We start from the raw sequence: 17,097 nt of genomic DNA, 5'->3' as shown, positions 1-17,097 counted from the left end.
GCTTCTCTCTTTTATATGTCAAAAGAGATTGACTTAAAACACAACCTAATCTTGTAGATTGAGTCCTGCCTCATTAACATAACTGTCTGTAACCTTGCCTCATTAACATCATAGAGGCAGGATTTACAAAACATAGGAAAATGACATCAGATGACAAAATGGTGAATAATCACAGAATACTGGGAATCATGGCCTAGCCAAGTTGACACACGTTTTAGGGAGACACAATTTAATGCATAACAGTATGTATATACCACATTCTGTTCAAACATTCATCTGTTAATGGACATTTGGGTTGTTTCCACCTTTTGGCTATTGTGAATAGTGCTGCAGTGAACAATTCTCTGTTTGAGTCCCTGCTTTTAAGTCTTTTGGGTATACATCTGGGAGTGGAATTGCTAAGTTATATGGTAATTCGACCAGAAAGGTCAGCAGCTTGAATCCACCAGCTACTCCTTGGAAACCCTATGGGGCAGTTCTACTCTGTCCTGTAGGGTCACTAGGAGTGGTAATTGACTCAACAGCAATGGGTTTTGGTTTTATGGTCATTCCTATGTTTAACTTTTTGAGGAACTGCCAAACTGTTTATCACAGAAGCTGTACTGTTTTACATTCCCACCAGCAATGCATGAGGATTCCAATTTCTCCACACCCTCACCAACACTTGTTATTTTCTTTTTTTCTGATAATTAACACCTAATACTTTTATAAAATGTTCTTTTTAACAAAAAGATCAGATCTTGGCAAGAAACAGTATCTGGGTAGAGATTAAGACCTTTGGTTTTTCTATTGTTTTATTTACTTGATTGTCTTCTATTTGCAGCAAGCAACACTAACTTTCTCCAGGGTCATGATATGTTTCGTTTCAGACTAGTTAACTAAAGAGGGAGTTGATTTAAACAAAAAGTGATTTTGTAAATGCTAACAGAGGTAATAGGAAATGTGGCAGAAATCATGACAGATACATAAATGACTGTGAAGGCAAAATGTTGGAGAGGTAGGAAAGAACGCCAACTCCGGAGTCACACAGACCTGGGTTCAAATCCTGGCTCCCCATTTGTCCACTGGTTGGGAGCAGGGCTGAATCCCTGTAATAAGCAGCCCACTCGGGGCCTTGGAGCTTGGTGGTGCAGGTAGGATAAAGCTCCCTGGGTCCTCTAGGAGCACCCTCCATCCCCCAAGTCTGCAGGAGCCCCAGAGGAGCCAGTGCGACCCATCTGGGGCTTGTTCCAGTAGATAAGGCCTGGGGACAGCAGCAGAGCCACTCCCCCGTAGCAATTACAAACACAAGTTTGGAGGCAGACAAGTGCATTTTCCAGTCCTGGTTCTGCCACTGGGGTGTGTGGCCTTGGGCATTTTCCTTAGTCTCTTTGAGCCTCAGTTTCTTCATCTACAAAATGAGGCTAATACATATGAGGGCCTCTTCCATAGGCTGTTTTGATCATTAAGTGAGGTAAGGTACAGAAAATGCTTAGCAAAGTGCCTGGCACATAGCATGCACCCAGTAAATGGGAGCCATCAAAATTTAATTTAATTTAATTTGGTTTCATTTAAACTAATTAAGTCATGAAGTCTGGGAGTTCTAGAGCCAGCAGCCTCTGTAGCCTCTCTAGTCAAGCCCAGAGCCTTGGCAGCATCCCCTGAAGAAGGAAAACTTCGCCCAGTGGTCATTTTTAATGCAAGGACAGGACTGTTAAATAGCAGGGGATTGGATAAGCCTGTTAGGTGAATAATTAAAATGATGTTGTAGAAGAATATTTAATGTCATGGACAGATGTCTAGATATATAAAAAGGGGAGGAAAAATTACACAAAATAGTGTGTACATATTTGGCAATAAAAAGAAATGGAGTATTGATACATGCTACAATGTGGATGAACCTTAAAAACATTACACCAAGTAAAGGGAGCTAGTCACAAAAGGTCACATGTTGTATGATTCCATTTATATGAAATGTCCAGAACAGGCAAATCCATGGAGACAGAAAGTAGATTAGTGTTTGCCTAGGACTTGTGGGAGGGATGGGGGTGTGATGATGATTGTATAACTCTGTGAATATACTAAAAATCACTGAATCGTACACTTTAAAGGAGTGTATTGTATAGTGTGTGAATTATATCTCAATAAAGCTGTTAAAACATTATGTACAGTATTGCTTCCTTTCTTAAAATTGAGAAATATATTTTAAAAATTATATATATATATATACACACACACACACACACACATACCTACATACATACAGGGGAGCCCTGGTGGCTCAGTGGTTAAGCGCTCACCTGCTAACTGAAAGGTCGGCAGTTCAAACCCACCAGCTGCTCTGCAGGAGAAAGATGTGGCAGTTTGCTTCCGTAAAGATTACAGCCTTGGAAACCCTATGGCGCAGTTCTACTCCGTCCTGTAGGGTTGCTGTGAGTCTGAATCAAATTGACGGCAATGGGTTTGGTCTGGTTTTTACATACATACATATACATATTAAAAAAAAACATTCATGGAGTCAGTTCTGACTCATGGCAACCCCATGTGTTACAGACGAGAACTGCTCCTTACAGTGGGAGTGTAATCTTTATGAAAGCAGATCACTAGTCCTTTCTTCCACAGTGTCACTGGGTGGATTTGAATCACCAACCTTTAAGTTAATAGTTGAGTGCAAAACGTTTGCACCACCTAGGGACCTTACATATACCAAAAAAAAAAAAAATAACACAAAACTTGTTGCCGTCAAGTCGATTCCGACTCATAACAGCCCTATACATGTACCTTAAAAACAAACAGACAAAACAAATCTGTTGCTGTCTAGTCAACTTCAACTCAGCAACCCTATAGGACAGAGGAGAATTGCCTCACAGGGTTTTCAAGGGGCAGCTGGTGGATTCAAACTGCCGACCTTTTGGTTAGCAGCCAAGCTCTTAAGCCACTGTGCCACCAGGGCTCCAAACACGTATACATATACGTATATGTATATAATATACATATATATATATATATAAAGACTGGAAAGCAATACAAATAAACCCATAATGATCATCTTAGGTGGTGGGTTTATGGATATTTTTTGTTCTTTTTACTTATCTATATTTTCTAAATTTTCTACTATGACTATGTACCGCTTCTGTAAAAATAATGAAAAAATTTTCTGCTTTTCTTTAAGAACAGTTCATTTTTGGATTTGAAAGTCAATCAAGTAAGTGCCAAAGTCACTTCCTAATCCTGCTAACATCTAAGTAGCTTCCTTTTAAGAGTTACCTCGTCCACGTGGAGTGGCACAGCAAACCTCTTGAGTGTGGGTATGGAGGTGAGCCTGGAGTTCTCCTCGAAGTCCTGGTTCAGGTTGGCCAAGTAGAAGAGCTGGTAGAGGCTGTTGTCCTTGTAGGCAATGACATCAAACAGTATGCAGCCATCCTCCTCGTAGGCATTGACGTGATGGAAGACAACCATGGGGTCTGTGTAATATTTGGTTACTACAGGCTTTCTAGTCCTCTGGTCAATGATGTGGATGTGAGTCTGAAAAGAAGGTGGACATAGAGCATTCAGCTCTCCTTCTGACAGCCCACTCGTGCCATCCCAATATATGGACTAAACCCAACTCTGCCATCCACCAGCTGGTGACCCTGGAATGCCCTTCCCCGTCTTGAGCTTTGTGTCCCACCTCAAAAATGCCAAACACCAAAGGCACTCAATAAATAGGAGCTGTTTATTGCTGCATTTCCATGATCATACCCTTGTGATGAGAGGAGGGAAGCTTTGCCACCTTGGTCTCTGGAGTGGCCATGAAGACAGTGTTTGGGGTGAGGGTGCACTGTCCCCTCATTCAATTGACTGACTTACGGAGCCTGTAGATGGGTGGTGACATGCCAGCTCCCTGGCAATGGTCAAGCCGGAGAAACCCTGCCAGGTGACAGGGCCCTCATGGCCTCCCTGGGCCGCATCCAAGGCTGGAGACCCTAAAACTATAAAACCACTGCTGCCCTTCTGGTCCCTCCTCCACCTCTAAGCCTGCTGTTTCCAGTTTGCCAAGGTGTGGTTGTTATAGCAATGCCAACCCCACCTGCCCTGGAGGGCTGCAGTGTTGGAGTGACCCTGCTCCATGCTAACGACTTAGCCCTCGCCCCACCGGGGAGTATCAGCTCATTAGGCACCTTGGGCTGTCATGGACCAGTATCACTCTGGGTGGTAATTAGCCGCATCTGCAGCCCAAGTTGCCTAATGCAAAGCGGAAGGGATGTTTTCTTTCTTTTGGCAGCTCTGGCTTAACCATCCTCCTTCCGAAATGGAGGGACTGCTCTGGGCTGTTTTTTCGCCACCTCCTCCCTTTTCTCCCCTTCCCTGGAATCAAACTTTGAATTTAAAGAGGAAGGCTTCGATAATGTTGGAGAAGGTTCTGTATGAAGAGATCAATACTTATAAAATCCACTGCTGTTGAGTCGATTCCAACTCATAGCGACCCTACAGGACAGAGTAGAACTGCTCCACAGGGTTTCCAAGGAGCGGTTGATGAATTCAAACTGCCGACCTTTTGGTTAGCAGCCAAAGCACTTAACTGCTGCACCATCAGGGTTCTTCAATACTTACAGGGGTGATTATTTTAGCCCTTTTCCTCCCCATGACTCCAATCCCTGGGCCACCCACATGGACTTCCAGAAAGTTCTCTTCCAAATGCATTCCGAAGCCCTTCCCAGGCTCTATGCCCTGCCCTCGGAGGGCCAGGAAATGCCCAGGGGCCCACGGATTAGAGGCTGAGAGGGCCCTGCAGCACTGTAGAGGGAAGCTTCTCACGGGTGCGTGGGGAGAGGGCTGCAGAGGAAACTGAACTTCAGCTCGTTTCCCTGCCTGCCCCCTTGTCCCCTCTCATTCATTCCACAAATATGTATTGAGGGTCTATCGAGTGTCATGTATTTTTTGGGGAACTAGAGAGACAAAATAAAACCAACCCCTGCTTTGGAGCTTATATTCTAGTGGGGGTGAGGCCAACAATAAATGATTAAACATTTATGTCAGAGGATGATAACAATGCTACTGAGAGGGGAGGGTCCTATTAGAGACAGGTTATCAGGGAGGCCTCAGAGATCAGTGAAGTCACACATTGGAGAGGAGACCTAGATTAACTGAGAGAGGAAGCCATCTGGGGGAAGAGCATTCCAGACAAAGGCCTGAGGTGGGAACGTGTTTGTCTGGTTTGAGATACAGGAGGTAAGCAGCAGGGGTCAGTGGTTGAGATGAGGCTGTGTCAGGATTTAGGGGTCGAAGCGAAGCCTTTGGATTTTATTCTGAGGAAGATGGGCAATCACTAAAAGGTTCTGAGCGGAGGACGGATCTGGCTTAACCCCCTTGTTCCCTCAAGCATCTCTCTCCTCCCTGAGAAGAGAGAAGATGGGCCTTAAAGAGGGACAAATGTAGGTATATGTACATGAAACTTTATGTGAGCACTTAGAAAAGGGAATTGATGGATGTCAGGGATGGTGGTGGTTCCCTCTGGAGAGGGGAGCAGGTGGGGAGAGGGGAGGATAGGGAAGGGGGAGACTCATGGGGAAGGGCCTTTCATATGTTCCCTTCTATACTCATGCATTGAATAGGTAACACTGAGAATTACTTGATCTTTAAAAAATAAAGTAATAGCAGCAAAAATAAAATAGAAACTTTGAGCACTCAAGTGTACCTGAGGAAGAGGACATTTCTACTGTGCCATCTGCTGGGAGGGTCTGTAATTATGTTGTCTAAATAATCTATGGCACCGCCCCACCCTGATATTACACAGTGGTGGGGATGTGCCAAAGAGGCCTCAGGAGTGGGTGGTGGACTTCAGGCTCTCACGGGATGGCTTTGACTGGTGAGAATTGCCTTTCTGGAGGTCACACTCCCTCTGCAGGGCAATCTCCCCAATGGCTTATGAAGGTTAAGGGTCCAGCCCCCTTGCCCTAACTCCAGACATCTCTGAAGGATCAATTCAGCTTCAGAACTCTCTAGAGGGTTGGCCGATGCCCCGGGGGAGAACGCATGGTGGCTCTCCTTCTCCCAACTCTGCTTCCTCCGCTTCACTGGAGTCTATCCCAAGGATCTTCACAACAAACCCCCTGCACGTTAATGCTAATCTTCATCTCAGAGGGGCTTCCTGGAACCCCCTGCAACATCACCCTCTGGGAACCCTCTTGTTGCAAGGCCAACAGCCCCCACCTAGGCCAGAGGTGCCAGGTAGGCCTTACCTTGTCCTCCCTGTGGAAGGCCAGGCAGGATGCCCAGCTCACTCCCCGGATGTAGGCGGTTGCCATCTTGAGAATATCCAACCTGAAGGGCTGCTCAATGAAAACAATGTAGTTCTCGGTGATGCCAAAACTATGGTAGTAGCTTGGGGAAAGCAGGGAGCGGGAGGGAATGGAGCAGAACACCTCTGTGTGCTTCAAGCAGCTGTTCTCCTTCTTCTTGTCCTCTAGAGAAAATCAATCCTTAGGAACAGTACAGAGGCCTGGCTGCCCCTGCCCCCACAACACCACCACCACCTACAGCTAAGCTTTTCAAACTCATGCTGCTGCTAAGAAGTAAGAGTGAACAGGTAGACCAGATAAAAGAGGACAGAGGCTCAGAGATCTTCTCATCCAGTGCTCATCTGTAATTGGAAAACCACTGAACCACAGTTAGGTCTCTAGGCCAGGGTCAGCAGACTATAGCCCAGGGGCCACATACAGCTCTCCACCTGCTTTTGTAAATAAAGTTTTATTGTAACATATGCCTCTCTATGGCTGCTTTTGATTTTGAGCTATGATGACAGAGTTGAGTAGGTATGACAGACCCTATGGTCTGCAAAACTTCAAATATTTACAACCTGGCCCGTTACTGAAAAATTTGCAGACCCCTGCTCTAGAGTAGTGCTTCTGAAATATTGATGTGCATATGAATCACCTGGGGAGCGTGTTAAAACATGGAGTCTGATTCAGTATGCTGAGGCGGGGACTGAGATTCTGCATTTCTATCAAGTTCCCAGGTGATGGCCAAGCATCCCAGATTAAACTCTGATATTTCACTGGGAACAGTTTGACAGATATTTCATAGGGTTTCCATGAATTTATCTTGGCACTGCCCATTCTGAAAGGCTTGGGATTAGGATTAAGTACCTATTGTAATGAGGGGCTTTTTAATATATCTTGACAACCAAGGTAGGCTTTATGATCTCCGTTTTACAGATGGGAAACTGAAGGCTGGTGGATGGTCTCTAACTATGCCAAAGTCACAGAGTTAAGCCAAGAAGACACACCCCCTTAACCTTGGCTTCCTCCTCTGTTCTTAGTGATTATGCTACTCATAGAGTCAAGGTATAGAAGAGAACAAAATACTGTGTAGTTCAAGTACCTGCCTAGTGTCCAGAACACCGAGAGTGCTTAATACGTGTTCGTTTTGCTTATTCTTATGCAAGGATGAGTCAATCACTGACCAAAAGGCCTCCCCACCCAGGCCTGGGGCTGGCTTATAATGAGTTGTCTGCAAGCCTCCCAGCCTTTCTTGTGGCCACCTGTGTGCACTGGTAAACAGCTGACTGGTGGGAGGGCTGCTGTGGGGTTGTAGGATGGCTCTTTTCTTCACAAAACAAACGAGCACAATGCACCTTGCAATGGAAAGCACCCAGACCTGGGAGGCAGGAGGCCTATGGGAATCCAGTGCAGCCCCAGCCCAGAGCTTCTGCTCAGAGGGTAGCTGCTTGAGAGATGTCAGCAGCCCCTGTAAGCTGCGTCACTGTGGGCATGTCACCTGATTTCCCAGGCCTCAGTCACTGTCCTCCTCAGTAAAATGCGATGGCAAACTCAAATGCCTAGGTCATCCCCAGCTCTGCTGTTCTAGGTTTTGAGTTAGACCCTATCCTTCCCTTATTGGCTTAATTAATGGGAGTTCCATGTAACAAGAATTGCCTGAGTGTCTGCCAGACACTCGTTGTACCTTCTGACCTTGGGGGCTGGCACAACCCAGCAGAGTCTGGAAATTTGCTCAGGAGATTCTACTGAACTGGGGACCACAAATGGAAACCTGTTTTCCTAAGACAGGAGGCAGGTCAAGCACCCTGTGGTTCTGCACTCTGTCTCTGGGGTTCTGCGCTCTGTCTCTGTGGTTCTGCTCTCTGTCTCTGGGGTTCTTTGCTGCCTGCCTTCAGAAGTCTTGTCTCCTGGGTGTGGCTCCCAGGAGAGTCCAGGACAAACATGGCCTAGGAGCCCTGCCCTCCCCGCTTCCCACAGGAACGTGTAATTGGCCTGGGCTGTGGTCCAGGATCTTGGCCCTAAATGGAGACGGTCCAGGAGGCCTGGAGAACAGGATGGGGATCTGGAATGTATCCCAGCAGGGCTAAGCTCCCTGAGCAGCCCTGGGAGTCTGGCTTCAGGGGCTGGGGATGAAAGTGGGTGGCACAACCCTGGCATATGAAGGTTTGTCAGAAGACTGAAGAAATAAATGAATGGATGGATGGATAAATGGATGAGTGAATGAGTGGATGGATGGATGGATGGATGGATGGATGGATGGATGGATGGGTGGATGGATGGATGGATGGATGGATAAATTAATGAATGGATGGACTGGAGGCTAAAGAAAAGGAGATTAGAACAGAAAACAGATTCCTTCCTTCTGCCTTCCCCAAAGGAAGTCCAGCAATTCCTCTTTTCTTCTAAATGAGAATACTGAATTTATGATGATCTGAATAACATATGGAGGAAAGTGTCAGATTGAGTCTGCAGAAGACTCCATCCTTGTCCATTTGTGCCTCCTGATATCCCCCAGAGGACAAGCATTTGGATGGTGCCTACCTGGTACTGTGGCAGGGATCTTAAATATTACATATTTTGTCTTCCCCTTGTCCACAATGGATGTGCCCATGTTGAGAACGTTTCCAGCTGCATCATAATGAGGATGCGCTGTTGCCAGATTTACAGCCACGTATTTACGATAGTCAACCTGCAAAATATGACAGCCACTTGGTTTAGAAAGGGGAGGGGTGATATCCTGTGAAAACCTGACTTATTCTAGGTTCAGAGAGATAATGGATATTTTCATACAACCCCTGACCGAAAAATAAAACAGAATTTGTCTTGAAAGAGGACATTTACTCTTGCGACCTGAGATAACTTCACAAGGCACCTCCTACAGCAAACAGGTTGCAGGAGGGTAGTGAGCTGGGTGTGTTTTTGTGGCAGTTGTTCCAATTCTGCTGCCTGGCCCAGCTGGGCGTCCTCAGCACTGGAGACAGGAGACCTGACTGCAGAAAGCTCTAGCAATGGCCTGAGTGGAGGAGTGGCCTTAGAGATAACCTTGGCTGCTGCTCTGGGCCATTCTGTTTAAGTCACTTAAGTTTTCCCCTCCTGAATTCCACAGAGGCATAAATCACCAGCCCTCTCTGATAGGATTATTCTGGGAATGGAGAGGTTACAAAAACATTTGGCAAGAGTGAAACTCAATGAACAAGGTGAATGATGATCCCTTCCTCCGAAAAGGCCCTAGAACAATTGGGTGGCCGGCGACCAGCTGTCCACCCTTCCTCGCCTAGAATAGCTGAGCCTCCAGCCAAGTGTCAGGTAATTCTCCACTCTCTCCCAGTATTTACTGTCCGTCACTTTGTAGACAATGTACATCAGTTGGATCTATGCTGCCTAGCTTAAAAGGAGCTGGACAAATTTCACAGCTAAGAAAAGCACTTCCTCTAAGAGATCTGTAAAATGTACTGTGAAGACATCAGGGCTTTGAAGAGCCAGCTGGAGAAAACTGAAAGTGGGTCTATTGATTTTCAAGAAAATGGTGACTTGATTCTCCTAGGAAAGGTATCTGCTTGGGCATTTATTTTTGTGCCCTTGCTCTCTGCCTAATGCCTCCCTCTTCAGGTTAATACAGGTAGGGCTGCTGGTAATCATGGGCGTTCAGGCAATCATTCATTCAAATTCTCGTTGAGCTCCTACTCGGTGCCAAGAACCACGGACACAAAGATGAAAAGGACACAGTCCCTGCCCTACAGGGTCTTAGAATCTAGTGCTCAGTGCTGTGCTATGGGAAGCCCAGGATCCGATGGAATTAGAAGAGGGGGCTCCCCCAGTAAGCCCCTGCATACCAAGAGGTTCTCACTCAGTGGGCCCTTTCTTGAGTCAGGAAGTGATGGTGGTTATAGATTTAATGATACCTTCTCCAGGGTTTCCAGAGTCTGTGGGTTGATTCTCCTGATGTAATTGGTCTCTGTGGTCGCATAGAAATCTTCTCCACACTTTATGATGTTAATAAGGCAGTTGTCTGTGAAATCCGGGATGGTGTGGGACAAATAGGAGAAAGCTCTAGGGAAAAAAGCAAATCAAAGGGTCAGTGACTGTGTTCACCAGTTGGAAAGTTCTGACCTAGATGGCCTTATCTTCCTACCACATAAAACACTTTACTTCAGTTAAAGGAGAAAAATACTGGCTCCCAATGGGCTATTTAAGGAATCCTGAGGACTTAGATGTCAAGTTGCCCAAAGATACCATGTTGAGTCAGCTAAGAAGTGAGTCAGCTGGGACAAAACAGCAGCCAAATGATCCCTCCCAGGCTCTCAAAAATCCAAAGATCTATAACACCTACAGCCAGTAGGAGCTGGTAGATTGTTCTGAAGTATTTCAAGAAGTCTACAGAAATCATACATATACCATAATGGCCCCCAAGACTAGCAAAACAGCCAATCCCAGCTGTGGTCAGGAAGGTGAGTCCACACTGATTTCTTCAAATTTGTCAAGGCAATTAGCACAAAACAAAACAAAAATTGGAAAACAAGCTTCCAAAACCAAGCGTATGAGTTCTTAATTCATAATTAGTTTGATTAGAAGGCAAACTCAAAGCAGGAAGAAAGAAAAATCAAAGGAGTTATCGGTGGTGAAGTGAAGTTGGCAAATACTGGGTCCGTGTATTGGCTAGTGCTCCCCCTACTGACAAATAGTGTAGCAGCGAGGATGCCCCACAGATGTGATTTTACATTCTTTCCCTCTCTCCCTTTAACCTCTTCCACTCTGCCTCCTCCCCCTCTACAAATATGAGTTCATGACCCCCTCTGTGCCAGCTCTAGCACTGGACCCGAAACTAGAGAGACGATGTCAGTTCTGGAAAAGCAGAAGGGATCTTCCAGCACCTGCCCACTGAGGGCACACCTGATCCCCTAGCCAATAATTTAATTGTTGAATACATAATACATTCATATGCATCATAATCCAGATGATTTAAAATGTAGACAGCTAAAAATCTCCTCCCATTCTTGTATCCCAAATGTTTCCCATTTCCTCAATGGATCTTTGCAGAGTTTATACATGTACAAGCAAAAACCTAGGTTTCCTCCTCCTTTTTTACACAAAATATAGCCTACTACATGCTTTCTGCATCTTCCTTTTTCTCCCCCACTTCACAATATATCTTGGAAATCTTTCCATACAGTGCATAGAGAACATCCTCATTCTTGTTTACTTCTGCCTGGTATTCTCTTGTATGGTTTTACTATTCTTTATTTGTCCAGTCCCCTGTTGATGGACATTTGGGTTATTTCCAGCTTCTTGTTATTACAAATAATACAGCCACGAATTGCTTTGAACATTGGTCATTTCAGACATGAGCAAGTATATCTCAAGGCCAAAGGGGATGTGCATTTGTAATTTTGTTAGACAATTCCATATTGCCATCCCACCAGCTGTGTGGAAGAGCATCTCTTGAGCTCTGGTGGTGCAGTGGTTAAGCACTTGCCTGCTAACGGAGAAGTGCGTGGTTCGAACCCACTAGCCACTCTGCAGAAGAGAGATTGTGGCAGTCTGCCTCTGCAAAGATTTACAGCATTGGAAAGCCTGTGGAGGCAGTTCTACTCTGTCCTATATGGTCACTATGTGTTGAAATCCACGGCAACAGGTTTGGTTTCGGTTTTATTTGCCTCTCTTGCTAGCAGTGATCAAGAACTGCATAGCATATGTGACCTAAGGCTAGTCATACGCAGCTTTTCATCCACCCTAGAGAGAACTGTCAGAGCGGCCAATGCTAGTTGCTTTGACCATCAAGAATATCGAAAAGCACAACCAGATTCAAAATGGGCAGTTACTTGGAAAATATGTTTTTGCAAGGGTCTGGATAGGCCATTGTTCCAAATTCCGACACCACAATCCTGTTTGCCTCGATATTGGAGGTGTAGGTATCACTTCTCAGGTATTTGCTCCTGTAGTACACTTCACCTGAAAGAGAAGAAGCAGCATACTCTCAGGCTGACATCTCTGCAGGGCTTTAAATTCTATTTCAGCCGTTCCGGGTTTTTTTTGGGGGTGGGGTGGGGGTGGGGAGTGGGGTTAAGGGACAGTCTTCTTTAACACATGCTTCCGATACAACTAGCATTTGTGTGTGCTTTTAGGACATCTAACTTGAGACACATAGGAGTGTGGCAAGGTAAGGATTCCTGTTCTTAGCTTTATATATGAGGGAACTCAGGCTCAGAAATCTTCAGTCACCTCACCCAGTGCCGCCCAGTGGAGAGGCATTGAACCAGTCCATTGACTTCTGTTCCACCATATTGGTGTCCCTCCAGGTGAAGTCCAGATTTGCAGCACTGGTCCAGAAGTCTGCATGCTTGAGCTAGGTTTCCCCAGGCACCCCTCTGATCCTCGGAGCCCTGCCTTCAGACCCTAGTTGACAATTGCAGCCCACTGGAGTAAGATTAAAGAACGCTGGTGGTGCGGTGGTTAAAGTACTTGGCTGCGAACAAGAAAGTCGGCTGTTCAAACCCACCAGCCGCTCTGAGGGAGAAAGACGTGGCAGTCTGCTTCCATAAAGATTTACAGCCTTGGAAACCCTATGGGACAGTTCTACTCTGTCCTATAGGGTTGCCATGAGTTGGAATCAACTGGATGGCAGTGGGTTTGGTTTGGTTTGGGGAGCAACATTTGACATCTACTACCACCAGGGGGTGACCTAACCCCCAAGTCTGTGTACAATGGAGAGTCAGTCCAAGTATACCTACACCTTTGGGGTTAGCCAGGCCTTGGGTTCATGCATTCAATAAGTATGTATTAAACACAATGATGGGCCAGGAAATGTGGGTACAATAGTGAGCAGAACGGGAACGGTCCCTACCCCTAACGAGATTAAAGTCTCCATGTGGATCTGAATCTTGCTTTAAGTATTCATAAATTGTCTTCATGGATTGTCTACCAGCCATGTGTTTGCTCTTGTGTCAGGGGCAAGCCTCAGTCCTCTCTCCTGCAATATGAGGATTATAATACTCTCTTATGGAGTTGCTGTGACCTTTAAGGCTTGTAACGTGCTTACATTGAAATGGAGTGACACAGTAGCAGCAACAATGGACTCAAACATCCCAACGATGATGAAGATGGTGCAGAACCTGGCAACATTTCCTAATGGTTATACGTAAGGTCACCATGAGTCGAAACTGACTCAATGGCAACAACCACCGCCAACAGCAAAGGTGCTTAGCACATAGTAAGTGCTCAATAAAAGTTACATGTAATACTAAGATATGATAGACATGGTGGTCAAAGCTTTTGGCTCTGAGATTAGTCAGAATCCATGCTTTCTAAGCTGTGTGGTCTTGAGTAAGTCTCCTAATTTCATTGCACTTCAGTTTCCTCATCTAGAAATTGGGAGTCACATATTCCACCCCCTCATAGGGTTGGGAGTTTTAAGTGAGATGATGGAAGGTGTATAGCCCATTGCCTGGCACACAGGATGCCCTTGATAGGTGAAGTCTGCTATAATTCTGGATTGCCCAGAAAATCCTGGCATTGGGAAGGCTCTCCTGGGGGTCTTTGAGGCCATGCAGACACTCGTCATAGGGCCATCCTGGTCTCCCCTGTGCCAGCCTGTCCTTTGCTGGTCATGTTCGGAAGGACACCACCTACCAGGCACTGACTGAGGTTCTTTGAGCCCTGTGAGCACTTTGCCTGAAATGCTCTGTTCTGTTCATTTGAAATGTAAATACTCAGCCCAGGCTGGGTTGTGAACAGGCAGCCTATTTCCTATATACAATCAGCCACAGAGCACAGAGCTTCCGGGGACCACGGGAAAATGTGTCTCTGGAATTGCTCAAGGCAGATGCTTGACTTTGAGGTTGAGATTAAAGGGGGAGCATGGCACATTCCCTACCACCCTGAGCGGGGGAGCCCACTTAGCCATATTCCTTCTGAAGGGACCCAAGTAAACAGAAGTGATACTGCCTGGGATCTCGTAGAACTGGGGCAAGTTGGATATTTTTTAGGGGGGAAGAGGGGAGATATTTATCTGAAAAACAAACAAACAAACAAACTTTCTAAAAGACTACTTTGGAACTACCAGAGATGAAAAACACCAGCTTTGGAAAGGCAAAGTTCTCAAGAGCTCATTTGCTCTGAACCACAGTGACTCTGGCCCTTGGAATTTACATGTTCAAATTCTCGTAGGACACGTGCCACAACTTTGCCTCTCATTAGAAAATTATCGAAGATCATTTTCTGAGAGAGGCCTGGGCTCACTAATCTTGATGCCTACTTTTAAAAGAAACTTTTTATTTCAAAATAATTTTAGACTTACAGAAGAGACTTACAGATAAGGGAGTTCCTGTATACCCTTCACTTAGCTTCCCCTTCTCCATCCTGTCTCTTTCGTTCATTTTGCAAAAGAACTTGCCACCTTGCCAAAGAACCTTAACCACCTTTCTAGGAAGGTTTGTGCTGGTGGTAGGCTAAATAATGGTCCTCAACCAATGTGCACATCCTAAGCCCCAGAACATGTGAATATGCTAGCTTACATGACAAAAGGGACTTTGCAGATGTGGTTAACGATTTTGAGATGGGAGACTAGCCTGGATTATGCAGGTGGGCCCAATGTAATCACAAGGTTCCTTATAAGAGGGAGGCAGGAAGGTCAGAGGCAGGGAAGGAAAGATGATGACAGAGGCAGAGAGAAAGAGAGATTGGAAGCTGTTATGTTGCTAGCTTTGAAGACGAAGATGGGGCCATGAGCCAAGGAATGTAGGTGGCCTCTAGAAGCTAGAAAAAATAAGGAAATGGATTCGCCTCTAGAGCCTCCAGAAGAAATATAGCTCTGCCAACCTGTGTTAGACTTCTGACCTTAGAGCTATAAGAGAATAAATTTATGTTGTTTTAAGCTACTAAGTTTGTAGTAACTTGTTACAACAGCAACAGGAAATTTCACACAGTGCTCTTACTGTCTCTAATTGTGAAGCTGTGGATCAAGGCCAGGCCATCAAACCAGTGGTTGTACTTGGTCTCCCCCACCGTGTGCATCCCAGGCCCATTCCGAAGCAGGGTTCCCTGCAGCCATGTTGGAATCTTGCCTGTTAAGAGACAGAATGCTTAGTTTCCAGTTTACAGGTCTAAACCAAAAAGCTAGAAGAAATGGCCATGTAATTAAGGCCACATAGTTTCACATCTGTCAAGTAGGGAGGCTCAGCCTAGAGCAGTCGTAATCAAACTTGGAATCACCCGGAAGGTGAAAACACGGATTTGCCAGGCTCCACTCCAGAGTATCTGATTCAGTGTTGGTGGAGTGGGGCCCGGGAATTTGTGTTTCTAACAAGCTCCCAGGTGATACTGATGCCACGGATCGCAGTTCTACTCTGACACACGTGGGGTCACCATGAGTTGGAATCAACTCCATGGCAATGATTTATGTATATATATATATATATGTATTTTTTTTTCCCTTCTGATTACAGGTATACAAAAATGCACATTACCTTTGTAATCAGAAAAAAAATTCAAGGCAATTCTTCAGTTGAAAAGTTCCAATCTGCCTTTCCTTCCAAAGAACACTCACTGTTGTCCTCCTCTTGTGAAAAACATCCAGCCCAACAACCGGAAGATGAAAACACCCAGGTGCCATCTCATCGCTGCAGCCTGGCCTGACCCATTAGCCATTCTCAGAACACTGAGCAAATGCCACTAAGACACTGGGTGCCTGAGGGTTCAGACCCAGCCACTGCCCTTTAGAGTCTAAACAAGATGTTGTCAGGAAAGTGGCACCCCTCAAAAGAGGAGGAGAAATAACAGATGAAGAAAACGAGATACCAAGCTCCCTAAGGATTGTTCCTGAAAAGAATACCTCTCTGTGCCTGTTTTATTGACTTTGCAGGTACTCACATGCTGAAATCACACCCATGGGCACTGGAAAGAAAATGACTTTGGAGCCAGTAATGCCCTCCAAGTGTGCATGTGCATAAGTGGGACCTCATGCACACTTCTCTTTCCATTTTGAGGTTAATTCAGGATACATTTGCGCAAATATATCATGCATTTGGCATAGGCAACATTTTGCAGTATAATTCTATTTTAAATATGTATTATATTTTATACATAAATATATTGTAATATAAAATATATTAATTATATTGTATATTTACATATTTTAAATATATATATATATAGTTGTTGTTGTTGGGTGCCATTAAGTTGATCCTGACCCATAGTGATCCCATGTGATAGAGTAGAACTGCCATATAGGGTTTCCTAGGCTGTCATCTTTACAGAAGCAGATTACCAGGTCTTTTCCCGTGGGGCCGCTGGGTAGGTTCAAACTACCAGCCTTATGGTTAGCAGCTGTTTGCAACACCAGGGCTCCTATATAAACACATATATACGTATACATATATATACATGTATATATATACATATGTATGTGTATATATACATACATGCACACCCCAGTTGGAGCATTCCTGGAACTTTTCTTCTAGAAATAGTGAGGACGACTCTCTCTTTGTACATGGTGAGTTAATGTATATTAGTACACCTAGATTTTCACAGAGAATGTATTTTTTCTATGTACTGTTTTCCAGATTTTCTAAAAAAAAATTACAATAAATATTACTTTCACAATCAGAGAAACAGTGTACCTATAACCACGTAAGAAACACTCCATCTTTTATACAGAAGTAGTAAATGCTCACCTGTCACCTGGGTCCTCACAGGTTCCTGTTGCTCTTTCTTATTTCTGCCAAATATTATATCCATGGCGCAGGCACCAGGTGGGGGTAATTGTCACCGTGAACAGATCTCTGCAGCGTCAGAGGAACTGGTCCTGGCTCCTCCTCTCTCTCTTCTGCTTCTCTGCTGCTCCTGCCTTTACCTCCCTTTC

General features: G+C 45.1%; 1 protein-coding gene across 1 annotated transcript in view; it reads right to left on the bottom strand.

The window, feature by feature from the left end:
• The window catches only part of BCO1 (beta-carotene oxygenase 1), a 34,088-nt gene extending 17,113 nt beyond the window's left edge, over positions 1 to 16,975 (bottom strand). Inside the window, exons 1-7 of the mRNA XM_004377783.1 lie at positions 16,910 to 16,975; positions 15,170 to 15,298; positions 12,059 to 12,188; positions 10,142 to 10,289; positions 8,781 to 8,928; positions 6,201 to 6,424; positions 3,247 to 3,504 (exon numbers count right to left, since the gene is read on the bottom strand). Of these exons, the coding sequence (XP_004377840.1) occupies positions 3,247 to 3,504; positions 6,201 to 6,424; positions 8,781 to 8,928; positions 10,142 to 10,289; positions 12,059 to 12,188; positions 15,170 to 15,298; positions 16,910 to 16,973 (1,101 nt within the window). The 5' untranslated portion in view covers positions 16,974 to 16,975. The remainder of the gene's footprint in view (positions 1 to 3,246; positions 3,505 to 6,200; positions 6,425 to 8,780; positions 8,929 to 10,141; positions 10,290 to 12,058; positions 12,189 to 15,169; positions 15,299 to 16,909) is intronic.
• Positions 16,976 to 17,097: the final 122 nt, after the last annotated feature.

Source organism: Trichechus manatus, unplaced genomic scaffold (genome assembly GCF_000243295.1).
Source record: "Trichechus manatus latirostris isolate Lorelei unplaced genomic scaffold, TriManLat1.0 scaffold00053, whole genome shotgun sequence".
NCBI lineage: Eukaryota > Metazoa > Chordata > Mammalia > Sirenia > Trichechidae > Trichechus > Trichechus manatus.
The sequence above is the reverse complement of the archived record's forward strand: the minus strand, read 5'-3'. Positions and strand labels throughout refer to the sequence as shown.